The sequence below is a fragment of the Simochromis diagramma genome, unplaced genomic scaffold, assembly GCF_900408965.1.
Source record: "Simochromis diagramma unplaced genomic scaffold, fSimDia1.1 OVJJ01000669.1, whole genome shotgun sequence".
In the NCBI taxonomy this organism is placed as follows: Eukaryota; Metazoa; Chordata; class Actinopteri; order Cichliformes; family Cichlidae; genus Simochromis; species Simochromis diagramma.
Window position 1 is genome coordinate 4005828 of NW_024387458.1, and position 27279 is coordinate 4033106.

The 27279-nt window shown below is 39.3% G+C and overlaps 3 protein-coding genes and 1 long non-coding RNA gene across 7 annotated transcripts in view; 1 reads left to right on the plus strand and 3 right to left on the minus strand.

The window, feature by feature from the left end:
• acsf2 (acyl-CoA synthetase family member 2) overlaps positions 1–2558 on the plus strand; it is a 31147-nt gene extending 28589 nt beyond the window's left edge. Inside the window, exon 16 of the mRNA XM_040014164.1 lies at positions 1328–2558. Coding sequence (XP_039870098.1) covers positions 1328–1378 — 51 coding nt within the window. The 3' untranslated portion in view covers positions 1379–2558. The remainder of the gene's footprint in view (positions 1–1327) is intronic.
• LOC120722974 lies at positions 829–9668 on the minus strand. Its single transcript, XR_005693649.1, has 3 exons — positions 9578–9668; positions 2764–2773; positions 829–839 (listed from the first exon to the last, which is right to left on the minus strand). It is a non-coding gene; the product is annotated as an uncharacterized LOC120722974 (long non-coding RNA).
• On the minus strand, positions 3533–5660 carry armc7 (armadillo repeat containing 7). Its single transcript, XM_040014171.1, has 3 exons — positions 5413–5660; positions 4504–4647; positions 3533–4421 (listed from the first exon to the last, which is right to left on the minus strand). The coding sequence occupies exons 1-3, from the start codon at positions 5498–5500 to the stop codon at positions 4078–4080; spliced, it is 576 nt and encodes a 191-aa protein (XP_039870105.1). The 5' UTR covers positions 5501–5660; the 3' UTR covers positions 3533–4077.
• A 1587-nt stretch (positions 9669–11255) lies between the features above and the next one.
• Positions 11256–25823, minus strand: ndel1a (nudE neurodevelopment protein 1-like 1a). 4 transcript variants are annotated; one of them, XM_040014170.1, is made up of 10 exons: positions 25682–25823; positions 23556–23652; positions 19876–20029; positions 16987–17135; positions 15873–16009; positions 15575–15748; positions 15085–15179; positions 14849–14985; positions 14679–14713; positions 11256–12297 (listed from the first exon to the last, which is right to left on the minus strand). In XM_040014170.1, the coding sequence occupies exons 2-10, from the start codon at positions 23639–23641 to the stop codon at positions 12290–12292; spliced, it is 975 nt and encodes a 324-aa protein (XP_039870104.1). In that variant the 5' UTR covers positions 23642–23652; positions 25682–25823; the 3' UTR covers positions 11256–12289. The 4 variants fall into 4 exon arrangements, with proteins under 4 accessions (XP_039870104.1, XP_039870103.1, XP_039870102.1 ...); XM_040014169.1 differs by having other exon boundaries at positions 11256–12300; XM_040014168.1 differs by lacking the exon at positions 14679–14713.
• Between the last annotated feature and the right edge of the window lie 1456 nt (positions 25824–27279).

A 27279-nucleotide genomic window follows, 5' to 3' on the forward strand; every position in this document is an offset into this window, starting at 1 on the left:
AAGTACGATATGATAAAACTTTCAGAAAAATGCAAAAAATGTTCTGCGTTCATGTTATAATCGTAACTACTCATTTGTGTCTGCTCAGATCAGCGGGTGATTGTTTGTGGCATTCAAACACATGTGGGAAGTTGCAGAATGCCCTCTGATGGACAGAATATGCGACATCAATGCAACGTTGATTGAATGGTGTTTCTCTTGTCGTTTGTTTAATTTTAAATTTTATTTATCGTGGAATATTTTAGTTGAGCTCTAAAAATGAACGTCACTCAGATAAATATGAAAGTTATTGGTGCATTTTTGGTTTGCTTGGAGATTTCTGTGTGAAAAGAAAAGAAGCCAAACCACAGGAAAATGCTAAGAGTTCACAAACTGGGGTAAATCTGACCACAAGGGTCACGTCAGTAGTTTGTATGTTCTGCTCTGATGTAGCTAATGCATTGTGTCGGTTTAAACTGATTTTTGCCATTTAAGAAAAAAAAATACTGTTGGTATTTACGTAGAGAGCAGAGTGACAAGTTGCATGTAAGAGACTGATCCTTGCATGTGTAGTTCTGGGAGTTCCTGTCTTGAGGCATAAAATATGGGGGATAATTAAATCAAGTGTGCACACCGATTTACGTTTACCACACGCTATTTAGCACTAATTCTGCCAACATTTAACGCAGAGAAAGAGCACGTCTTATTTTTTTATTTTTAGAAAACTGCACAACTTCTATAAATCACCCGTAAAGCTAACCACACCCATTAGCGATATTTGGGGTTTGCATTCACATGTTGTTTTGTCCAATTTAGTAAAACTGGCACTTGTAATCCAAGCTGACGCACCAAAAACTTCACTATCTAGTTGTTGGATGAGTTGTTACGAGGTGGGAAATTATCCATAGAGGTCAGACCAGGCTTGTAAACGTGTTTATTTATGCTGTAAAATTGTAACATGTAACATGGAAGTCTGTGAGGACTGACTCACTTTTGGAGGCAGCCTTAAGTGGTCATTAGAGGAAGTAATCGAATTAGATTCACTTGTAGTTTTGGCAATTTTCACAGAGATGCATTTGACATCTGAGTGCTCAAAGCTGTTATGAAAGACTCTTAGATTGATTTAAAATAATTATTTATTGTATTGACCCCAGTTAGTGACAGATTTTAATTTGCGTTCTGATTTCTTACGAATTAAATGGAATCACCAGCACACAATAAAACACTCGACCCCATTTACTAATAGGTTTTTATATATTCATGTACTTCGACGCTGCAGATTTGTCCATTTTAGTGCTCCTGCAAAAAGTTGTTGTTGATTCGTGTCATTCTTCTTTTTGTCTTTCAGATCCAAAAGAACAAACTGAGTGAACAGGTGGAGAAGCAACTGAAGGAGTGAAAATGAAAAGCTACAAACTGTACAGAGGGAATTTAATTAATACGTGTGCGTATATCAGATACCAAAGATACAAATTGGGATTGTCAGAACTGGCCAACAGAAAACGCCTCAAGATCTTGTAACGAGTGGTTACAGGGACAATGTAACCCCCCCCCCCCAATACAGTATCCTGTACCTGCTGCAGAAAATAGTCCCACATAGAAACACTATTTACTTGTAAGGGCCCTTTTTAAGTGCTTTTGTCTGTATAGGCAGGACAAAGGTTGTAAGGTTTTTAAAATGTTTTTTTTAATGATTTTTTTTTTTTAATGATTTTTAAAAATTTATAAAAACAAAAATCTTCATTATATGAACTTGAAATAAACCTTTTTACAAATTATTAAAACCAGGCATGCAGGTTCCTCTTGTTACGGGAAGAATGAAGGTGTTTTTTTTTAATTTTTTTTTTTATTGTCCTCGATGGCAGGTGCAGGCCTCTTAAGCCTGCCAGTCAGAAATATGCACACATGTTCCACTTTAAAAAATATGAGCTTTAAAGTGAGTGAGCATTGTTCAGAGCTGTAAAGAATTTCCTGACCAGGCTACATGAGCAGTTCACCTGACGCTGGGCTGCTGGATCGGATGTCGTCTCCTGTCTAGACCTGAAGGACTCGGCCCAGAAATAGCCCTTAAGAGCCCAAATGAAAACAAACTGTGCTGCTGGCTCTTAAGAGAGAACCTCAAGGTTTATTTAGCATTTTTTTATTTAACATATTTTGGGTTTGGATTAAATGTTTCAGGACATGGTATTCCTACCATGCGCCAAGTACAGGAGGTGGTTTTAACAGGGAAAGGCAAAGGAATGCACATTTCAAGGAGGAAAAATGTGATTTGAGACAAAGAGTGAGTTTGTTCTCCTTTTAGACTCGAGACTTTTGTTTTCAAATTGTCACCATGCATTCCTTTGACTGGGAGGTTATTACAGGTGATACTAATAACCAAACTGTTCTCCCAAGAGGTGAATGCATTGGTGGAGCAATGCATACAAAAGTATCTTGGACTCCCTCATGTGGCAGGAAAAAGCACACAAAAAGGCCAAAAATTTGTTGAGCAAATTTATTTTGGATGAGGAAAAACATCACTTGCATTCTTGTGGCATTGAGTTAGGTTTGTCTTTTTCCTGCTTCAAAATGACAACGCCTCAATAAAGAAATGCTTGTCCCCACTTTGGTGTGGAAGAACTGCACCGATCTCTGAACCTCAACCACATCCAGAACCTCTGGAGGAGTCGGAGCAGGTTCAACATCTGGGGCCTGATGTATAAATACGTACACAAAACCATGCTTGGATTTTTTTTTTTTTCCTCTACACATAATGTGATATTTAAAGAGGAACAATTTGCAAACCACATGCAACCTTCAGGCCATGTCTACGTGGTAGTTTCAAACCTGAAAACTATTTTAGTGGGGAAGGTTGTGTTGGCTCAGAGAACATATCGCATGTGGTGCACATTTATGCACTAAATCCAGAAAGCTGATCTGGTGACTTATCTCTTCCAGACAATGACTGTTAGATTAGAAAAATGCAAGCCATTATTATACAAAGTCAGGCAATTTTAGACTAAGAAGCAAATTTAATCCTCCTCCCTTGTTATTTCAAGTAGATGACAGATTTAGAATCAATCTGAAGTGGTGTACTTATGTTTTGGTGGACCTAACTGTATATCAATGATGCATCATCTTGGTATTTTCATCGCCTTCCAGGAGATAAAACACAAGATCCGAACATAAGCCAGTAACAGACAAATACTGAGATATTCTTTGATGTCACATGTTAAGCAAAGAAATAACATGTTATTAGTTAAGTCTATTCTTGGTTTAGTATACAAGACGATGGTTAAGAGGGACAATAGCATTTCAAGTAGTAAAGGTGGAGTTTTATGGATTTCTGGATGTAGCAAAAGACTTGAAAGAATATGTGATGAGTGCAGTGATGTCAGGCTTTTGATTTAAAACGTATGATATAATGTATGTGCATTTCAACAGAGCTTAGGTTGAGTGTTTAGAATACAAAGCTAGATGAGATGGAGGCAGATGACCCCCCCGCAGAGGGAGAAGTGGGAAGAAGAATAATTTCCTGATCTTACTGACCACTGACAGCGCTTCAGACATGAAGTCAAATTTAACCACACGCTTTCATTTTAATCCAGATTTACTTAAATAGCACAAAATCACAACAATAGTCACCTCAAGACATTTAATACTGCAAGACCCTACAGTAATGCAGAGAAAACCCTAACAATCAAACTGCTGCCTCTGACCAAACACTTGGTGACAGCAGGAAGAAAGAACTCCCTTTAAAGAGAAAGAAACCTGAAGAAACCAGGCTCACAGAGGGGCAGCCATCATGTGACTGCTGTTTTGGTATTTTAAGGTATCTTGTTGATGCCTTAAATACCTCAAACTGGGAGTAAACTTTTCATAATGAAAGGTTTACTCACAGTTAATGAGAGAATTACTTTATTAATTCCAAAAAAGCAGCATAATTTTTGTCAAGTGAATCCATTACTTCTTACCAGCGGATGTCCAATATGTTCTTATTTTTTTTTGAACAACATTTCAAATTTTGGCTCCAGCGGGTGAAACATCTGTGACGCTCTCACAGAGAGTGAATCACAGAGAGAGCAAACTTATAAAAAGATAAAGGTCTGTGCTGTGTCTTTAGTCTTTGGGCAGCGGGATGCCGACTGCCGTCTGCTGCCCCTCCATCTGCTGCTGCGCCTGCGCCACCTGCTCCTCGCTGCAGGAGTCCTGCAGAAACACGGTAGCCAGGTTGCGCAGACGCGGGCTCTCGGAGAGGGAGAAGCGCAGCATGCACTGCAGGATGGCGGGATCGGTGATCTGAGAGCGTGACGTGGGTGTTAGGAGGTTCATGAGGGTGGTGATGGCTGACAGGACAGTCTCTTCCCTCTGGCTCGACAAGCAGTTTGTGACTAAGCGGATGCCGTCGCTCTGCAGGACGACATCTCTGCACTCAGGGTCCATGCTGAGGTTACAGAGCCCTCCTGAGATCACGAGAGACAAAATCAGAGATAAAGGCTTGACAGTTGCTGCAGACAATGAAGGAGATGTCACTGTGACACCCACCCATCCCAAACTCCACAAAGTTCTCATTCTCCTCAGTCAGCATGTCCAAGAAGAGGTCAGTCACCTGCAGCTCCCTCAGATACTCCACGTTCTTTGGATCGTATGCAAAATTGGCCAAATTAGCCAGAACTTGTTCCTTTGCCTCTGAGGAGGAAAAAAAATCATCACATGTAATGTATGTAATCACATAAAATGAGAACTATGGAGTGCCAAAATTAAATAGGCGAATATTTAGTTAAAAGTCTAATTCATTCATTCAAATATTCATTTCAAATTATTTGTGGCTGGTCAACAGACCTTAAAATCTGATTGGTTACCCTGCACAGCAAGTTAAGACGATTGATCCCAGATAATGCTGCAGTCCATGCCCGGATTGCCTGCGCACTGCTAATGTGCTACACTCGTTGAATTAATAATTCATTTTCTGAAGCTGAACGGCTGGACTCCTTAGCGTACTTGCTATTGAGAAACACCCACCGAAATAATCGACTCCCGAAAAGGTAAAGATACTGACCAGATCAGCATTAGCCCCGCCCCCTGACTTTGACAGGTGAGGTTGACAGTAGAAATAAATTCATGACGTGTTGAAGCCCAGAACTATGAAATAATAACAACTGACATATATTTTAAATAAAACTAATTATTTCAATTTAATAAATGTGTATTTAATCATTTAAAAATTTTGAATAATTATTTGATGACGTACGTCTTCAAAGATGAGCACCTAGGCTTTCTGTAGGCACCTATTGTTTATGTTTTTGTTCTATTTACTTTATTTTATGATTCATATTATTGTCTTGTGGATCTTGAGTTGGAGCAAAAAGACGAAAAGGCAAGATTGGGAAAAAAGATAACAGAAGAAAGCAGAGTAGTGAGTTTAAAGTTGAATCCAAACACAGCTGCTCCCACCGTCGCTGTCGGTGTCCTGAAACTCGGTGACCAGAGTTTGTAAATACTCAAAGCGGTCAGAGCCTCCGGACGAGCCGCTCCTCCACATGATCCACCACCAGCTCCGCTCTCCGCTTTATTCTTTTCAGTTCGTTCCCGGCGCGGTCTGACCATGAAATGCCTCCGTGTAGCTGCGTGGATAAGACGAAGGTTCCGTTTAATAGTTTTTGTTTTAAAATCAGTTTCGATCTGATAGCATACGGTCAAGCCGCGCTTACACAGAATCAAATCTAATTTACATTTTTCATACGCAGTTAAAGGTCTTCTATCATAGTTTTTTGTTAATGTGGCCCTAATACTCCCTCACACAACATGACACAAAATAGAAATACTGTCAAGCGGAAGCTAGTGTCACGTGGTACCGGAAGTTCCTAATAACTGTGGGACACGAAGGGGGTGTGTACAGCACCTCAGCCAACTGTAGGGGAAGGTCAGTGTTTAAAGTTCAAAGTAAAGCCACGAAAATGAAGCAGCACAACCTGTCAGTCGGGAAACGGCTCGCCAAACCGATCCTGTTCGGGACGATCATCGTTGGACTCGCTGCTGCTTTCATTAACAGGTAACGTTAAAGCGTGTTTACAGCTCAGCCAGCTGTACGTAACAGGCATGTTGTGCGTGACATTTCCACATGCAAGTGTTTACTGCACACCTTATTAATAAACATGCAGCTCCGAAAGAGCCGATCAGAAGTGAAGATTATAAAAGCAGCACGACTTCGCTGTTAAAAGGTACTGCAGGGGAAGCAGTACGACTGCGTGTTAGGCCCATTCTGCAGTCCTTTGGAAGTCAAAGAGAAAAAGCTCAAAATTTTAGAAATTCGGCGGAGTTACGAGAAAAATGGATAATTTACTAAAAAAAAAGCAAATTTTCGATGAAAGAAATGGGCAATTTTACATGGAGAAAGCATTTACAGTTAGGAGAAAAAATGAAAAATAAATGGCTAGTTTATTGTTTTAAAATGGCAAACGTATCAGGAAAAAAATAGCAAATTTACCAGAAATAATGGAACAATAATGAGAAAGAAAGACAAACTTATTTGAAAAAAGGAGCAAATTTATAAGGCAGTAACATGCTAAATATTTACATACATACATACATACATACATACATACATACATTAGGAAATGAATGTCAAATTTCTGAGGTAGCAATTAGCAAAGTTCAGAAGTATTAAATTACAAAATCAAAAAAGGTAAGCTTATTAGAAAAAAAATAGGACATTTTAAAGAAGAAAATGAACATATTTCAAAGAAATTAGCAAAGGATAAATTTAAATTTAGTTCATTATGTTTCCAAGAAAAAATGAGCAAAGTTCCAAGATAATAAATACCAAAATCTGAAAGAAAAAAAAAGACACATTCCCAAGGGGGGGGGGGAAAAGAGAAGAATACATTTCAGAGAGTCTGGTGGAGCATTTGCGAGCGAGGAAACTCAGTATGTGGTGATGTCCATGGGCTCCCTGACTGACAAATAAATTTCTAGTTCCCGTTTCCCAGTTATGAAGATTTGCTTCAAGGTTATTACGAGGTCTCATTAAGTAAAATTATTGTAAGAAATGCCAACAGCGCCATGAGTAAGGTGTAACAGGACCTGGAGCTGCTCTGTCCCCTGTGCAGGAGTGTTATAAAATCGGTTTATGTGATATATTTCCTTATGATTTTGTATATTTGGTGTATTTTGAATGCAGATTTATTCTCCTTGTTGTTTTTGTATTGCTCTTTGTGCATGATTTCTGGTAAGCCTGTCTGTAAGCCAGCTTTAACAGCGGGAACAATCTGTGTTGGGCCTGCAGCAGACTGATAACCTGCTCTGTAACAGCTGAGATGGGCTCTAACCTCCTGCCTGGCTGTATCTAAAATGCCTTTAATCATATTTAAATCATGTTAAAGGTATTGAATTTGCAGATGTTGTTTTTAAGACCTCTAGAAAAGCCCTGTCAATACAATTAATTTCAAAGGTTTTTTCATGAACTTTTAGTCGTTCGTGCTGTTAGTGCACCAGAGATTTTACAGCACACTAGAGAAGCTCTGCAAATTGAACAGCTGTGTTTTGTCTGACCAAAAGTCCAAAGAGAAATCTTTACTGTTCAGTGCTGTGTTGTACAGACTGGACATTGTGGCACAGCTGGTTGTGTCTTTTTAATTGACATCCCTAAAAGCTTTGAAGGAGCCCTAAAATAACCTCATTATTGAAACTCCTGAAACTATTGAAATCACCGAAATCATTCTTTGGTCAAAATTCAACAAAAGAGAAAGAAAAGATGAATATTTAGTTACAGTGGACAACTGCTTGTTTTGGGGTGGTTTTTATTGTTAGAAAAATGGAAACAGTAGGTTTCCAAACACACTCTGGAGACTAATTGAAACAAAACTGAGAGAAAGTGAATATCCAAAACATTTTCTCTGGTAAAGCTATAGTTTAATATTTTTCCGTGAAAGTAAAATCAAAATCTGATTTTTTCACACTGAACCACCTACGTCACATTAGAAGAAAGGTTGTAATCTTACCATTAATCTTTTCTGGTTCTCTAATTAATTCTCACTTGTCATTTGTTTTCATTCGGTACTTCCTCTGTTGCGCAGACACAGGTTTTTTGAGGACGTCGTTGAACTCAGGGCTCAGGAGCGAGCGCGCAACGATGCCAAGAGGTTGGAGGTCCTGGAGAGGCGGCAGAAGCAGATCGATGATCTGACCGAGAAGAAGCAGCAAGGAGGGAGCGGCTGAAGGGGGCAGCAGCCTGAACCTCAGTGCCTCTGCAGCAGACTGTAATACAGAGCAGGTCTCCACAGGTGGACGCTGCACATGTCCACATATGCAAAGATGGCTTTGCTGAATATTTTTACTGAGGCCTGCTTACAGTAATGGATTTATTGAAGTAACCCTCACAGATTTGTATAGACATCTGGGCTGGACACAACACTGTCTAAGACGCCCAGTAAAGGAGCTTAAACAGCATCTTTCTTGTACTTACTTGTTTTTCCAGCAGGGGGCAGAATTGACTGCAACCTAATGGACTGTATGAATGAAAATCTCTTTAACTATAAATTATTTGTGATATACATTGTTAAAGATCATTTATTTAAAATGCACGCCACAGAGGTTTTCATGTTTATTTTATTGGTGTGAGTTTAGTTTAATCAGGATTAAAAATCAAAGCACAGACGCTAATGCCGTACGACAAACATCAGCTCTGCCTTCAGTTTTTGCTCAATGAAGCAGGAAAATCAGACTCCTTAGTGTTGGGATGTGTTCAGTCTGATGGATGCTAGAAAGTAATAACTGATGCTGATCTGTCAAAATAAAGGTTTTAAATTCACTATCAGTGTGACATGAAATAATTATTCACTCAAATATAAGATCTGTAATCTGTAACTAATAACTAAACATTGTAGATAGAGAGAAAAGGCCATTTAGAGCTAGTCCAGCATTCTACCGTAAAGAAGTACAAAATTTTAAATTCTCAAGTAAAGGTTTCAAAAATTGTGCTCAAGTTCAGTACATGAGAAAATGTACTTGTTTGCTTTTCTCCACTCTAAAATAAAGAAAGCTACTTTCAGTTTTTCCGTTATTCACAAGGGATCAACACAGCAGGTAGCGCCGCATATTTGATTTGGCAGATTTTTGTATGCCAGATGCAACCCGCCAAGGGATTTGTGTCTCCTCCCGGGATCCAGCAGGGTATCTTTCGCTTGTGTACATCAGCAATTATGATAGTTAACAATAGAAAATAACAGATGCAGTATAACCACAGACTGTAAATACAAAACATGGATGGGTCTGCCTGTGCAGAAATCCCTTGACCAGCAGGGGGCATCTCCTCTGAGATTGTAATGTGCAATACCACCGATTTCCTTTCTGATCAGACACCAAGTCAAATTCAGGGCGGTATGGACGTTACCGATCCGATGTCGATACTTTGTACAAAAACATAATGTGTTATTGTATTTCAAATTATAGCTTCATAATGATTACAGGACATCAGACTACTTGTTCTTATTGTTTAATTATGAAGAATTATCATATAGAAATAAAAAAAACTAAATTTGTGTGTTAATTGATGCTATTTGAACACACTTTCCTTCATTGTCACTGTGCCACACTACAAATTTTGGTATTGATCCAATACCAAGCAAATACAGGGCCAGTATTGCCGATATCAGTTCCAATAATTTTAAGTTATTCAGGCAGCTAACTGGGGGAGAGTAGTGAGCCATGACTTATGAGATGAATTCTCAAGTTTCAAATTCTGAACACATTTTAATCACCACTATGTCACTGTGATTATTACTTTCCACAATAATTAGTTAACACAACAAAAAACACCTTTCAGCTTTTCATGTGTTTCTAAACTTGGTTTTAGTGTTGGTATCGATACTATCGATATTTGGATCGATCCGCCCACCTCTACTGCATACAAGTCTAATACTCACTGTGATGATAGTGATCAGTGTTCTGAATTTCAGTCACTAGTGTGAATTCTTATTGTATTAGGGTACATGCAGGGCTTTTCCCTGGTGTAGTGGTTAAAATAGTTGCCTTGCATGCAAAGAGCCCCTAGTTCAAGACCGGTAGGATACATGACATTCCTAACTAGCTAGTTAGGAAGGTTGTTAGGAACGTCATGTGGTGCAAAACCTGTGTGGCCAAACTTTACCTGTGTTTTCTAGTCTAAAAACTTTTTAACAAGCCGATTGCATTTTGTCACACAGAGTTCTGCTATTCAAGAACACTTTAACACACAGCCTGGGGGGTTTGAACCAATGACCTTCTAACTAGCAGACAACCCACACTACCTGCTAAGCCACAGCTGTCCACAGATAGATGCAAACACACAGGCCTTATTTGTCCATGAACTCCTCTTACACGATGTGGAGTTGCACTACCAAACTTGGTACGCTATAGCACCCTGAAGGTTCTTATCTACATCAGATGTTATGTCATCATCATGTTTCCTAAGAACAACCTAGTAACCAGCTAAAAGGACCTATTTTTAGCCTTTACGCACCTGTCACACATTTTAAAAGCATTGTAGAATTTTAATTTCATGACATGAAAATTAAGTTTCAGCCACATAAGTTGAATAATAAAAACACTAAATGGTTCTTATATTATAAAGCCATCACGTTGCCTGGCAGCCACATAGCAAGAGGCCAAAATAAAACATTTTCAGCATAAAATATATATATATATATATATATATCTACAACCTATTTTTTTTATTTATTCATTTTTTAAAATCTTTTCCCTGAGAGATTAAGCAGAGACGGACCAAATCACTATTGTAGCACAGGCATGTACTAGTAGAATAAAGCAGGGTAAGATTGAGGGCGTGGCTATGAAACCAATAGGTGACATCACAGTGGTTACTTGTATCTTTTATCTGAAGTTCATTAGTATAGATATATGTAAGAATCTTAGAGTATTTCTAGTAGTGGAACAATTCAATTTTTTTTTTTTTTTTTTTTTTTTTAAATCCACAGAAATAATTTCCAGTTTTCAAGTCTTCTACAGTCTTTTTAGACTGACATAAAAATATAATTTGACAGCATCAACACATCTGAGAACTGGGTATGGGTGTTTTTCCTGACTTATAGATTCAGTCAAATCTGATTTAAATAACATCTTCAGTTTTCTTGTTATTTTTCTGGACTACCAAAACAACACTAATATGGAAAGCTCACCGTATCCTAATTTCTAAACTGATACAACAGAAAAACAGCAAACATTAATATTTGAGAAGAGAATGAAAAGTAGTCTTTGCCTTGAGAATAACTTCAAGAACCAAGTAAAACATAATCAGTGTGGTATAATTACATCTTTTATTGAAACATGCTATAAAAGAAATTTAAAATAAATTAAACCCACAAACAGGCAATATTGCACTCGAATGAAAAAAAAAAAAAACAAAAAAAACAAAACAAGGTCAAAGTGCTTCACTTGCAACTGAGAAAGGTTTGTGCATCAATTCAAAGAACAAAATGTGGATAAAACGTTTCGACTACAGGCTGTAAGAATGCTGGTTAACTGGTCCGAACACTATGACAGCACTACTTTAACTGGCTGCCTGTCAATAACGATCAATATGACCAATACTGTACACGTCATGTCACACGGTTCAGAAGTTACATGGTGTGTTTGGCTCACTGAAAAACTCCCGACTCTGTGGAACTAAATAAGAAGTCAAATACAAGCGCACGAGGATGGCGCCAAAAGCCAGAATCACCCAAAAATCACTACCTGGAAAGGCTCTTGGAAACCTCAATAATTGGTGCAGTCACAGGCCACATGGCACAGTTATTTAGGACATCTGCATCCAATAAACCTGCTGATTTTTATAATTAGAGGATTCAGCAGTGGTTTAACTGAAGTAATTTAAGTTAAAGATTAGTGAAGAGGCTGCTTAGATTTAAAAACAAAAAAGCAACTCATCATCATTTCCAAGACTAACTGCATAATATTTCCCTTTCCAGATGATATGCTATTCTTAGAAACCACTTCACATGTCAGGGGAGATCCTTGAGGGAAAAAAAAAGCAGAGGGGGGGCTTTAACAGTCTTTGTGAGCAAACAGTGGATACAGTAACACATCATATACAGACTAATTTACAGCAAACGAAGCACAAGTGAGGACAGACAGAGAGAGAGGCAGCGCGGGAAGACGAGGAGACGAGCCACAGTAACAGTAAGTTTTACAGTATTAGCCTTTCGTGATCCCTCTTTTTGCGCCTTCTCTTCCTGTTGTGTTTCATGTTGGCGTCACAAAGCCAGGGGCACTAAACCGGGGGAGGAGGCGGCGGGAGGCGCGGTGATGGCCATCCGGGTACCAGCTTCGAGTCCGTTCACGGTCCTGCTGCGAGAAAAACAGACTTTTGAAACAAAAGGTCCCGGAAGCAGATACACGAATCCACCCGTTACCAGCCACCAATCAAAGCCTCCACACAGTTAAAGCCATTTAATTTGAATGCAAACAAGGTGGTCAGTATGGAAGCCCATTGGTGCCAGATTATGAAAGCCAGGAATCAGATATAATAAAAATGATCAGTCATGAAAATAAATAAAGATAGATCAAATATATGTTTTTAAAAGCAGCTGAGATAGTCGATATAAATGTGTCCAATAATCTGTATGTTCTCAATCATAAACATAAAAGTAATAATCATCAATAATCAAAGGACCACCTGGCTGGCTGAAAAGGTTTTTAGCTTTCACTTAAAAATGGATAAAAACAGCTAAATTCATGACATAAGTCGGCTGGCGCACTTTCTATGCCAGGAGCTACAACTAACATAAATACAAAGATATTTATAAATTTGGTAGAAATGTAAAAAATAATAATAGTATCTCTCATCCCAGTACAAATATTTAATGTGGCTCTAAAACACATGATTACGATTTCTCTACATCTACCTATTATATACCCATCCACCTATACTTTCCCTCAACAGCTGTTTTTAAGATGCACACAATTAGAAGAAAATTGGCTCAAAGTTATGGTGGCCCCAAAGGGAGAAGATGTCAAATAAATAAAGAAATAAAAGCTTGTTTGAGACAGAATGAACAGACACGCTGCATCAATACTCGGTATAAAATAAAGACAAATTATTTTCTGCTCTAGTAGAGTCCAAGACTAAAAATATGGAGCTGCAAATCAGTATAAGAGACTTAAGTATATACTTACTAAACTACTGTATTCAAGTAAAAATTTATCTACTGTATTGTAGATACATAAGGGAAAATGAGATCCGATAGCTTCAAAGCTTTGGTCGGTTTTACTTTATCAAAAACTGCCAACACAGGTCGAAGCACCGACCGGCGCAGCGGGAGGTGGCTCTGTCCTCATTATCAAACGCCCTTCATCTCACACAGGACAACAGCTGCATAGCAGACATGAGGCAACATTAGCAAACACAGGCATGTGCCGCTAAAAATAAAAGTTTAACGCAGAAACTGGGAAGGAAGCAGGAGAGTCACCCAGAGTTATCCAACTGGTTTCACCGCGTTCTTTTGTGGGTCACAGTTGGGGCATGAAAGGCATCGTCTGTGTGGTAGGAGTTTGAAAAGCACAGAAATATGAGCTTTGGAGGAGTGCCAGTGAAACTACATTTTCAAGACTGGGCTGGGCATTGTGTGGAAGTTCTCTTTACTGGTATCGAACTGGTGTTTCTGTGTATCCAAATTCCTGTGGCGACGGAAAAGCACATTTCTCAGTGTTACAAAGTTTTTCCATGAACAGTGTGAATAAAGTTACAAAAATCTGTCTGAATTAGGCCAAAAAATTAAAAAATATATAAGTCTACAACCCTAACTACGATGTATTGTCAATTATACCACCTGACACTTTTTACTTGTCATTTTTAAATAGATCTTGAAACAAAATTACTTTTATTGCAGCTCTGGTGATTTCTTGGAACTTCATTTATTGAAGTATAAAGTCATTTTTTCTTAATAAATGGCCAGACATAGCTGAATGTGACTGTACTCTTCATAAGACCTCCCTGCTCTGAAGTCACCCAGACAATGCCCTTGTTGTGCACACATACTCTGCCTATTTATATTTCTCTCGCACAGCAGAAACACTATACTTCCTCTGGCTGCCAGTCCCCACAGTAAGGATCTGTTGGCAACACAAGCATGAAGAGCAAAAAAAAATTCAAGCTGAACAAAACCGTTGTCAGCATATACAACAATAAACCAACACCTGGATCCTGTTAGCAGGTGTTATTATATACTCATATTAGGTAGTGCTTACTAATAAGGTTCTTGAGCCACTTGTGGCTATATTTCCCAACTTCATCAGGACGTTGGTTTTTATTTTATGTTTGTTGTAAATTAAATGCATAAATATGTACACATCCATGTGGGAGGTGTTAGCACCCTAAATAAATCCAATCCGACTGAAGATTCTCTCGTGAATCATCTCCTGAGGGACTTCCAGCCATAAATTAAAACAAATAAAAAAGGTATGGCAAAAAACGGACTTTGTTAATAGCATTACTGGTTAGATCTGGAGCTGAAAACAAACACTTTATACTAGTATAGACAAGAAAAACATGAATCAGGTCACTTTAGAGTTGAGAGATTATTCCAGCAGTACCACGCCACCACCACTAAATGGTTATCCAGCCCACACTTATTTCTATGAGATGGGAAAAGAGGCTTGTTAAGGAGCAGCGGCAGCATGCATAGCCCTCTACACACTCGCATAACAGGTGAAGGAGCTACAATTACCCCAAATTAATGCAGGGAATATGACCATCTCAGTCCTGCTGGGGGGAAAAACAAATGCACACCATCTCAGATACTCGTCCTTATTCACGCAACAATACAACCATGCTGTCCACACTTACATGTGACAGTAATGGGCAATAAAACTACAGACTGAATGTGCTTTCACTCACGCTTTATCAAAATATGACGTATGGAGCGCTTGGGAGTAGTTTGCATTCAGCGCGTTGCTGTTGTCGAGAGCGAACGTCTTCCGAGCTTTCTGGTCTTTGGCAAAGTTCCTGCAGGCGGCGAGCTTCGACTCGAGAGCCTGTGAGGACACAAAAGATGAAGAGGAAAGATAGAGGACTTCCGACATGAAGCCAGAGGTGGAAATGAGAACCAGAAACAGGGAGGAGGAAAGACTCACCCCAACTTTCCGGAGCAAATCACTGACAATGTTGAGGGCTGATATTCTGGCCGAGGGGGTCAGAGGTGAGTTGCTGCCATAGCCATTTGATAGCACTAGTTAGAAAAAAGTAAAGAAACCAATTTATTCCTCCAATTTTTATTTTATTAAATCTTTTACAGAGTTCAAAATCATTACTCTGTTTAAGCAATTAGTTCCCCCTGTTTAATAACCTCTTGGCAGATTTCAGACACTTATTTATGAATATTTATTAAATTAAAGACATTAAAATCAACTGTTAATCTGCTATATTTTTATAATTGAGCCAAAATATATTAAAAGGTTTTCATGGGGTCTTTGCTGCACTTTAACTGCACAAGAACTGATTATACAGCTGGGTCATTACAGAAATAAATGTTTTCTGCATGCAAATATACGCGCAGCACAGCATTTGAATAAAGAGTTACATGTCTGTACTTGCATGTTGAGGGGACAGACGTTGTGCAGCTACCTGTTTGGTTGGCAAAGGCGTTGTCCAGACCTTTGCTCAGTGGGGTAGCCGGCAGGGAGAGGGAGGCCTGCACAGCCGTGTCCATCTTCACGTTATCCTGTGTGGGTGAACTCGGAGCGGACATCCTGGTTACGTCTGCCTGCCTCTCTCGCACGGCGAGCTCCTGCCGCAAATCTTTTAAAAAAAGAAAAGATAATTGTAACAAATATATATAGGAAAACACAGATTTTAACCTTCAGAGGAGAAAGACTGCAGCAGCTGCACATTAATGAGCTCGAGTTCACGAGTGAGTAATCACCTCTGGCTTCATCCTTTAATCTTTGCACCGAGACCAGCAGCGACTCCTTCTCATCCAGCTCGCTCTCCAGGAAAGCATTCCTCTCAATGGCCTGGTTCAGACGCTGCTCGAAGTTCTCAAGAGACACGATAGTTGCTCTAGAAGAAATATTTTTAAAAAGAAAAAAAAAAAAAAAAAAAAAAAAAAAAAAAAAAAAGACTTCAGTAATTATGTGCAAATAACCTCAGAGGCATGTTCTCTGCAGACACTAGTGCATGAATAATAATGAGTAAGTAATCAATATCTGAGGCTTATCTATTGATTTTAATCCAGCTTTGTCCAGCAATCAATTGACTTGAAGCCATTTGTTAATTGCAATGAGATCCTAGAATTTTATCTCTTGCAAATTTTTATAAAAATGTAACCAACATCACAAAGTAGGCAAGAAACAGAAGTGTGTTTTTCTTACTTAAGGTAGCGTCATTTGTTTATTATGCTGAATATTCTACATTATCCCAGCAACAAAGCTAAAACCTAAAAATCAAGTTGAAACTTTCAGAGGCTGAAAACAAATGAAGCCAATGTGAAGTAGCTACAGCTGCAGTTCCTCTAAAGGCCACTGGGGGCTGGCGCTGAAAGAGTCATTTTCTTGGCTATGCTGAACTGCTCTGCTCTTTGCAGCTTCACCCTTTACTGTTAGATGTGATATATTATTATCATCATATACTGTACACAAAAGATGGATGTAACTATCATGATATGACTTTTAACTTTCAGGATACCACCATATTATTGTTGTTGTGATTTTTGTTTTATTTTGTTTGGGTTTGTTGTTTTTGTTTTTTTTTGGCTGGAGTTACCACATTTGGAGAAGAGGGTGGAGTTAGAAAACGATGTTAGCAAGCTGTACCAGAGATAGATTACTGCTTCGACTCTTGCTCATCAAAACTGAAGCGCACATGACTGGGTGGTCTAGTAGTGCACGTAAATGCACAGTAATCTGCATTGTTTGTCCGATATTTTCATTAAAGGTGCATAAACACCACAAACATGGTCAAATGGTTCACACAGCACAAAGGAAACTTTCAGACCGTTTTATTTATTTATTTAGTAAGTATTAAGAGTCCAAACAGACCTTTTGGCTCTTTCCAGATCATCGTTGGACTGCTCGAGCTCTCTGACGTATTTGTGAAGCTGCTCCTTGATGCTGCGCGTTTGGCCGAGGTCGTCCTCCAGCATGGAGATCTGCTTGTAGCTCTGAGAGTACTGCTGCTCCAGCTTCTCCTGAGGAGGAGGGCAGACAACATGTACTGAACATCTGACTGCATGCATTTAAACACATGATTGAACAGCTCCCAAAGCACGCCGCCATACATTTTTCAGTGCTCCATTCATTTTCCCTTTCCATTTAAAAAAAAAAAAAAAAAAAAAACCCAGCAGTGTGACCCATTTATCCACCAGCTCTGAGACAATTGGCATGATAAACACCACCGGGCCTGTCTGCGTGTCTGACCTACATCTGCTGATAAAGTAATGACTGAGCTGCAGCCAGTCACAGAAAGGCCAGACAGTCCTCTGCTTGGTCTCGTTCAGCAGGTCCAATTAACAGAGTTTAAAAGCACAAACGCTGAGATAAATCTGAAGCTCTGATTTGTGCAGCAGTCTACATGCACAAACACAGCACGAGAATATTACTCACAAATCAGAAAATAACACTTAAGATTAGGTTGTGTTTAATGAACATCTTAATCAAACGTTTTCAGAATGTTAGTATATTTTCTGAGATGTGATGCATTATGAATGCTTTTAGTTCACCATAAAGAGTTTGATAAATGTGCATTTATAAAAAAAAAAAAAAAAAAAACAACACGTACTTGGCCCCTCACCCAGGACCAATTTGCTTTGAGATAATCTGTAGAAAATTGATGGACGGAAGGAAAGAGGAGGATTATCCAGGATATGTTTGTCGACTTGTCCATTAAAGGTTTTTAGCCATTGAGCGTGTGCTCTCACGCTCGAAACTGCTTCAAACTCCAACATGGCACTGACATCTTTTCTTACAGTCTACGATAAATATTCACAACTTTATTCAGTTAGTTTTGTGCCGTTTATCTTTGTGGTCTGTTAGTCAGTCCTAGGCCATTTTCTTTGTACCCGTGTTATTTTATAAGGGTGCTGTTTTGTGTCCTTTTTATGTTTTAGGAAAAATTCAATTCCTACATCCCGTTTCAGAAATTTTTCCTTTAAAGCTTTGTTAAGATACAAAGCTATGGTGTGTGTAGTAAAATTAGAACCGTGAAGACATGCCCCAGTGTTGCGCCAACATCTCACCAGTGCTGCATTTCCTCCAAATCAAAGGTGTGAAGTCAGCGCTGCTGAAAGTGAAACCTGTCAGACACCTTGGCACAAACATGTTTTCCCTGCAGGTGGCTCGACTCACCCGGCTTGAAACACGGACTCAGAAATGAGCCACTTGGATTTGGTAATTATGGAGCGAGAATAACAGCGAGACACAATCCGATGCATTATTTATGAGAGTGGCACAGATCAGCTGCATCAGTATACAGCCAGATTAGGGCAGAACAGGTGGTGAGATTGGAAGGATATACCTCAGATTCCCACTGCAGCGAGATTACCATTTAGATTGCACTTTAAAACATCTCATCTCCAGGACTGTACTCTGTTTTCATGGAGGCCAGTAAACTACAGGATAAGGTTACAGCTAGAAATCCAACAAAGGCAGGGCCACAAAAACAAGAGGTGTTGTTCTTTGAGAAGGCAGCCAATAAACATTTATTCTGCAAGACATCGCTTCTACAGGAGCAGCAGCTGTTACAGGCCCACTTCTCTTCACTCCCAGGAGACTACACTCAAGGGCAGCAGATGATAGATGGGGACGAGAAAAAAAAAAAAAAAAAGAAAAAGCCCTCATATTTATTTCAAGGCTACGCGTGAAGACACTCGCCTAATGTCTTGTTAATATTAGAAACATATATACATAATGCTGGCCTCATCATAAATGCAGAGTGAGAGAGAAAGTCACAGTGAAGGTCTTCTTTAGGTTCACCACATAAATCTGAGAAGCTTAATGAGATACAGTTGGATTGTTAAAATAAGCCATTATGGCTCAGTAGCAATTATTCTATCAGGCTTTTAATTAACCAATTAAAATCAGCTTGTTCGTAAAATGCCATAAAATGGCACCAAAAGCTGACAAGGATTTTTCTGACCACATGGTGGCACTGACATGTTGATCACCTGATTCTCAGCTCTTAAATCTAACCCATCAAAAACATTCAGGATGACTAAATAAACTTAGAAATGACCATTTATGGTTTAGGTAAATAAACTAGATTAAGAAAAAGGTCATTAGAGAGGCTTAGAGGTGCTGGTTATAGCTAGCTTTTAGCATGCTAAGCTATGCTAAACTACCAGGTGTTCTGGGAATCCATCCTACCTGTTGTTTCTGCACATGCGCACAACACAAAATTCAGTGCCAAACCGTCCTACCTACTGGAATTTATGCTAGAATTATTGTGCGACAGCGGAAATGTCCATAAACTACAAACGGTAGGACGGTTTGCCAAAGTGCGCAAACTTAAAATAATGTATTCTAGCATGCAGGCCTCACGGTGAGCACAACGACCTATCAGATAAAGCGGTTACTCTATATAGATATTAATTACGTGGTGTCATGTATATATTGCTGAAGTGTGGTCGGTCACATTGGACATGATTACAAGGGGAAATTGTGTATTTCCTGATGGGTTGGTGGAACAAAATTGGGAGCACTGCACCAAAGCTTACAGATTGCAAACCAAAAAAAACAAAACACTGCTGTGGCAGATTAGGCCCCCGGGGCTTTAGTTTGACACCAAATAATGGATGTAGCCCATACAATGCCACCCACTAATTAGTAAAAAAAAAATTAATCACATTATGATGCCTCAAAATATCTATGATGGAAGCCATGTCCATCTTTTATAGAGTCTATGGTCAGCTTTCCACAGACTGCAGCAGTTACCTTGAGAGTTTCAACCTCATTCTTGAGTCTGTTGTTCTCAGACTGCAGGTCCTTCATTCGATGCTCGGCCTGGCCAAGCTGTGCTTCCAGCTCAGCCTCCAGCTCCCTGCTCCCCTCCTGAAACTCCAGCAGCTCCTCCTGAGCCTCCTCACAGCTGTGGGCAGACACACAGAAAGCCATTAGACGACAAGTCGAGACAGAAAGAGGTAGACGTGCAAGCCTGGGAGACACGGCTGGTGGATGCATTCATCAAACTTTACAGCTGGATATGGTTTTATTTTTATCGCCGTTGCATCTCCTCTGGGCGCTCGAGATCTGACCCAGATACAATTCCCCAAACTCGAATGCAATTTGTGTCACCTACTTTGTAAAGGGGGTGTTTTAAGGGTTTTAACCCTTTAATTTCTCCTAAGAGATGAACTGCTATAAAATATTAACTAAGGAATTAATATTTAAAGACTAACAAACAGTTGCTTTTGTGCAAAATTTACTTCTGCAAACAGTGACCGCTTTACCCCACATCCACACACCCGAACTACAGCGTCACTATAAAAACTGATTTATTCCCTGTACTTTGCTCCTTTTCTGAAATCTCAGATTCAGCTTTTGTCTTCAAGACTTTTTAACTGGGCCGGTTTTTACTCGTCTTTATGTTTATGAGACAAGGGTTGAGAGCAAGACTGAAGCCCATCCACCATCTGGATGGAAACTGCACAAATTTCTCCTGATGGAACATGATTTTTCAACAGAGTACAGAAACTCTTGCTTGTCAAGTCAATTTTTTTATGTAATCTAACACAACATAATTTACCAGAGACGCTCAATCAGATTAAGATCTGAAGAGCTTTCAGGCCATGGATCTGAAATGTTTTCGATGATCTCTGAGTCACTTAGTTATCACCTTCTCTTTGTGACGTGGTCCTCGATTGTGCGGGAAAAATGCAAAGATTGTCACCAAATAGCTTGAGGGTTGTTACAAGAAGTTGAGGATGTTTTTAATATAGTCAATCTTTAAACAGCAGGTCGGACAAGAAGAATCCACAAATGCCAACGAAACAAACCCTGGTATGCTTGGAATTGACGTCACTGTTGAAGCTGTTGCTAATTTCTTACCATACCTTGCGAGTCTGTAACAGTCGGTTATGAAACAGTCAATGATTTACCATCTTTACAGCTTTACAGGCCGCTGCAGTCGATCTTGTCTAGTAAAAACAGCTGACACTATTGTGCCAGCTGACATGCTGGCAGTGAGGTCAAACTGAAATTTGTGTTTTAACCAAGAAGTGCGTCTCTGACTCTCCAATGTAACCTTCGAAACATACAACGAGCCACATGATCCTGGACCAGCTTTACCACAAAGTGCTGATTATGTAAGCGTCTGCTGATGTGGTCACTGAGAGACTGATACACGGACACACACACACAGCTGTCTAAAAATGGCATCATGGGAGCTGAAGTGCTCGGGGTGGCACCGAGCCAAGGCATCCATTTGTTTTCAAAGCCACCGCGGTAATGTCGAGCCAGGCCGGGCTTTGAACTGGTTTCGCTCTGAAAAGGTTGGCTGTCACACATTTGCACACTGGTGCCTCCTCTTTCCCTACATTCAAAACCAGACAGCATGACAAGGGAACCCTTTGTGGGCCAAACGCACTCATATCATATTGTTTTGCTCATTCAAAGTTCAAACCCGAGGTCCTCTGTGTTATCGCTGTACAGTGGTGAAGAATCATGATATTGCTTTGCTACTTAGAGCACAAGACAGCACTGCTGGGCTTTGTATTATTCTGTGTAGCTGTTCACAATGTACCTCTGTACCTCAGAGACACAAACTGGGAACTGTCCTTCACTTATATGACCCCAATAAACATGGCCTCCGCTCTGAAGGAAGCCCATTGTCTTACATAATCAGGCGTAGGCCTGAGCTTGTTTCCTGTAGCACCTATTGTTGACATTTCAATCAGCTGATCTTAATCAAGCGGCGTCTAGAGCACAGAAATAGGTTTCATACAAATGCAGCAATCTTTACACGATGAATGAACAACAGTGAGAATCTGCACAGAAAAATCATTCAAAGATGGGACAAAGAGACGTGGGAGCCTTTTATGTTTAACGTGAAATATGAGCTGCCGCTGTGGGAAGAAACTGAGAAGGAAGATTTCACTGCTTGTCTCACAAGTGTCACCGGAGATGCCAACAGTGGCTGCTAATTGAAAGTCTAAGACTGACAGATAGCAGATAAAGCATTTCTCCCACAGACACAAAGAGCGGACTGGTTACCATCAGATCTCGTGATTCAAATGTCGCTAACAAAGACGTCTCTCAGTTCAGAAGTAGCTGCACAGAGATCATTTACATAGGTTAAAGGTTGCAGCACCAGTAAGAAGTAGGACTTCAGCAAATGACTGCATTACACTTGACACATGCACGTTCATACAAAAGCTTTTTTCTATACTTAAGTGCTCTCAGCCTAATTTTAACACACTCACACTCTGATGGATGTGTCAGGGGTAACTCGGGGTTCAGTCCCTTGCCCAGAGATCCTTCAAAACACAGACTAGAGGAGCTGGGGATCAAACCCCTGACCTACTGACTGGTAGACGACCTGTTCTGCCTTCTGAGATATAAAGGTGTATGTATAAAGATAAAATAACCAGTGCTAATCAACTGTAAACTGAAGTTTAATGCTCATTGTTTTACTTTTAACAATAAAACTCTAATCAATCATATTAGCTAAACATGTGTTGTATTACCAATTAAGTTTGTCATTTTAAAATGTTAAAGAATTATATACATTTTATTGTACAGCATCGCCATGCTGGTGATCTCAAAGATGTTGGGTAGGTTTGAAATGCTGGGGAGATATGGTTACTTTATGGTGCCTGCTTTGTGTACAGGGGAGTTGTCGTGTTGAAACAAGGATGGGCAAAAACACCATAGTCCAAAACATCACTGAACTGCACAATGCAGCTTTGTTATATAAAGAATCAAGATCAAAACAACCTCCAACCTAAAGCAGAAGTCACATAAGGGGATCTTTATTTAAAGCAGTAACAAATTTATACTGTACTGGAATAAAAATAATGCTTTCATTTTAGCTCACATGTTCCAGTTTTGAATGACAATACCTCTGAAATGAAGGATGTATTGCACATCTTACTGTTTACTGGGAGGAACAGTGGCACATTTGAGCTTTTACTTCCCATTAACCTTCATTTCAATGCTGTGCACGAGGAGTTGAATACTTTATGCTTTGGTCGCCTCTGAGGAGGATTTTTCAATTTCCCCAGGTACCATATAAAAGCTTGGCTCACCTGAGTTTTATCAGGTTCAATGTGCATGAAAGACACAGTGGTACTTGAGCATCAAGGTGCAAAATAACCAAATGTACCTACAGTTAAAAGATTAAGTTTGTGCATTTTTTCCTCCTGTCAATGCATCTTCTACCACAAGTAACTCTTGACCAAAGAGAAGTTAAAGCCCCAAACGCTGAATTAGCAGAGGAAGAAGATGGGAAAACTAGGCTGGACTTCACCAGACAATCTTTTCATGAGATTTGTTGATTATGAGTAAAAAACACAAAACTATACCTGCATTATTATTTAACTAAGTGTTTCCAAAGGGCTGAGGCACTGATGTTACTGAAGGAGAAACAGAGCCTGCACAGTGTGTATTGTACATACCTTTTCTTGTACTTGAAGGAAAGAGCCTTCCAGAAGTCGATTTCCTCATCTTTTGAGGAGAATTTCGGTATCATATCCATTTCCATGGCAAAAAAATCTACACAGGAGGGAATCGGGAAACAAGCGTGATTTCAGTGGGATAAAGACAATCCTACAAAAGGCGAAAGGTTAACAGATGAAGTATAAACATTTGAGAAAAACCCATTTTCTTCTCATAGTCGTTCTTCTAAGCCTTAAAGCTCCCTCAATCCCCAACAAGGCAGCAAACATCTAAAGACACAACATCAAGTGAGAACTAGACTCACAAATCAATGAGTCAAACTACAGCTGGGAGCTAATCATCAAAAGGACTCCCTACAGACTGCAAGAAACCCAACAGAGGCAACTGCAGAGCACACAGCATTCAAATGTGCTTTCCAGGCTTTAAAAAAAAAAAAAAAAAAATAAGAGCAACCACTCCTGAAAAACAGCATTTTTAATTTGATGTAGAGCCTTCTGTATGATTAAATATATCATAGATTGGCCCAAATAAGACTCCACAGGCTTGTTTGGGCTGTGTATAATGCCTCCTATGTGTAGCACCCGATGGGCCTAGATGTTAATGCAAAGCACAGTTCACAGAGGTAACAATGGGACCGGGAGCCTCATTGATAACTTTTAGGGGGAATTTAAATCCCCAAACACCAAACCAGTTGTGAGCAGGAGCGGATGGGAACACTAGGCTGCAGATCCAGCAAGAACTGGACAAATGATTTTGGAGGATAGTTTTGCTCTCGTGAGATCTGCTGAGGTCTAAGTTAATCAATAGGCAAAATCAGTGAAGGTACCAATCCAATTCCAACTCCGTCTCACCTTCTCTTAGAACATGAAGAATACCCGATGCAGACAAGAGAACACAGTGATAGTATGAAGCCTGACATTTTTCACAGGGGTAGCACAGCTTCTCTTCGGTGCTATGGATGTAATAGCTCCCACAGTGGGTCTACATTTCTAGTTTATTTGCCACATAAGGGAACAGGAACTGCTAAATGAGCATCAAAGCTCAAATTAATCTTTAATCACTCCTCTGTGCTCCACCACTGGGACTCACTCCTGAGATTCAAAACCACTGCTTTAAGCTACCCTTCTTTTTATTGGCTGCCGCTCATAAATAGAAAGGTTGACCGGTGAGTGGGTGGTGGGGCTTCTGTGTCCAGGATTACCATATTAGCGACATCTGCTCTCTTTGACATCAAAGACCCAAGAGCAGGAAATAACTGTCTGAAATGAAGTGTTTAGAGCAGTGTGAAGTCTGGGTCATATCATATCTGGGCCAGCAGGTGGTTAGCTTAACTGAGGGAAACATCTGGACTAATTCCACTAAATCTAACAAATTAGCAGTAAATTTCACATTTTGAGTAAAATAACCGAATCTAATCTTGAACTAGGGGATGAAAAAAAATATATAAAATAACTTGAAGGCCATTCAAGCAGAAATCCTATTAACTTTTTATAGCACAGGATGCAAAAATGTATTCTGTCATCCTTTGAATAATTCAACTTTATATTATAGCCAACACTCACGGCTCGAAGGAGAAATTATAGCCGGGGAACAGCAGCACACACTGGAGCCGCTGTTTCCCAAATTAATGGGATTATTATTTTTTCCATTTAGTTTTTATGAAGTCTGTCGATTTAAATAGGCGTAGGTGCAAACTAAGGGTGGTTTGAACAGGCCACATCACTGCAGGGTGAAATATTAACCTTTGAATAACCTGATCTCAATTCCTCACTCAGAAAAATGACCCTGTTGAACACGGACCATATGTCGAGCCAACCACAGCCCCGCCGAAGGTGATAAACATTTTCCCTACAAGAAAAGGAATTTAAAAATATCCACCTCAAATTAAATAATCGGGTTAGCGTTGGAAACATAACACAGGATTGGAGATGATACCAAGCTTGGCGGCTGAAAACGTGCAGATGATGTTGAGGATGATGATGATGATGATGCGCTCAGCTGTCAAAACTGGGTGTGCAAAGGAGCCGTACGAACCGACGACACGCTGCTCTCAGTGTTTCACCTCCATTTGTTTTCCACTACAGAAATAAAATAAAAATAAAATAAAGGATAATGAACTCGGTACCTGAACATCGCTTCGAACAGAGCTGTTTATCGGTCCATCCTGCACGGCTGTCCGAGCTGCGGAGGCCAACCGTCCCCTCCAACGTCTGCTGATCTCTGCTGCTCACAGGAGCGTTTAAAGGGAAACACACCCTCCACACAGATCCTTCTTATTTCCGCACCTCAGCTATAATTTGGATCCTTATGCCAGAATATTCACAAGGCTGAGAATATGTGGAGAATATTTTACTGATAATAACAATAATAATAATAATAATTAATATTATTTTGTCTGAGGTGAAAGATCCTCATAGTCAGTGAATAATGAGTAGATCAGCTCAGATGATAAAATTAAATATTTAATTTCTAACACAGTAAAGAGCTGTGTGTTTTGGTTGGCTGGTGTTTATATAAAGAAAAGAAAATGCAATAAAAAATAAAAAGTAAAATTATGGTTAGGAGTGGATTTCATCAACTCGTGCCTTTTTTGCTCGCGAGCTTCACTGCTGCTCATGAACTGCGCATAACACTCAGTTGTTGTTAAATTATCATCACCTGGCGGCAGTGGGCTAGAACAGCAGTCTGTGTAGCCTTTGACTTGTGCCTGAAGTCATCTAAAAATTAATGCGTGCATATAATTAAGTATGTTTTTCTTTAGAGATATAAGTTATGTTGTAGGAATAACTTGGGGGCCCATGACCCTCTTGCGGGACACGCCCATCTGGGACTTTACACCAGTTGCACCTAAGAACTGAAGAAGCTTCTGGGATGAGAGATGAAACGTCTTCAAGAAACTTAAAGAAGTGCAGACGCTTTTCTTTCCAAGCTCCTTAGTCTAATAGTTTACAGATTAAAATGAGAGAGAAGAAAATAACTTACAGATGCTAAATTACAACAGAGTTCCTCAAAATTATTGCATGAATCAACGTTTTGATTCTGCAAGGTTTTTTTTGTTTTTTTGTATTTTATTTTATTTTTTCACAAATAAATTAGTTATTCATTGTACTAAAACATTTTGAGATAAAGAAAATTACACTTTGTCACTTATGTTTTTCACTCCAAATAACAAATAAGAGCTGTTGAATGTAAAATCCTAAAATAACAGCTTTTTAAATGTACACACATCTAAACGCTGGAAACTATGGTGGAGGGTAGCTCACAGACTCAGCTCTGCTGTCAAAAGGAAGCTTACAGGAAATAACAGCTTAATGTCTGCAGAGTCCACACGATAGTTTGTTACACTGAGACATTTGAATGTTTTCTGGCATTTGCCTTATTTTAGTAAAACATTTTTATTTAGTTTTATTTAGCTTTAATTCACATGTTGAGCTATTTTTGTACGATTTTTAAAATATTTTGCTCACATTTTCACTTGTTTTATTAATTTTCTTTATTATTTTATTCTTTTTATTCTACCCTATGTATATTTTCATTTATGTTTATGCTTATTTAAAACATTGCATGTTAATTAATGTGAGCACTTAAGAAACATAAGCAACATTTTAACTTTTTATTTTATTTTGTCGACATTTTTGTTTACATCCGTTTCCTTCAGTTTTTTGTTGTTGTTTTTTTCTTTTTCAAATTCAGGGTCATATTTTGGCTGCTCTAACGGGAAGC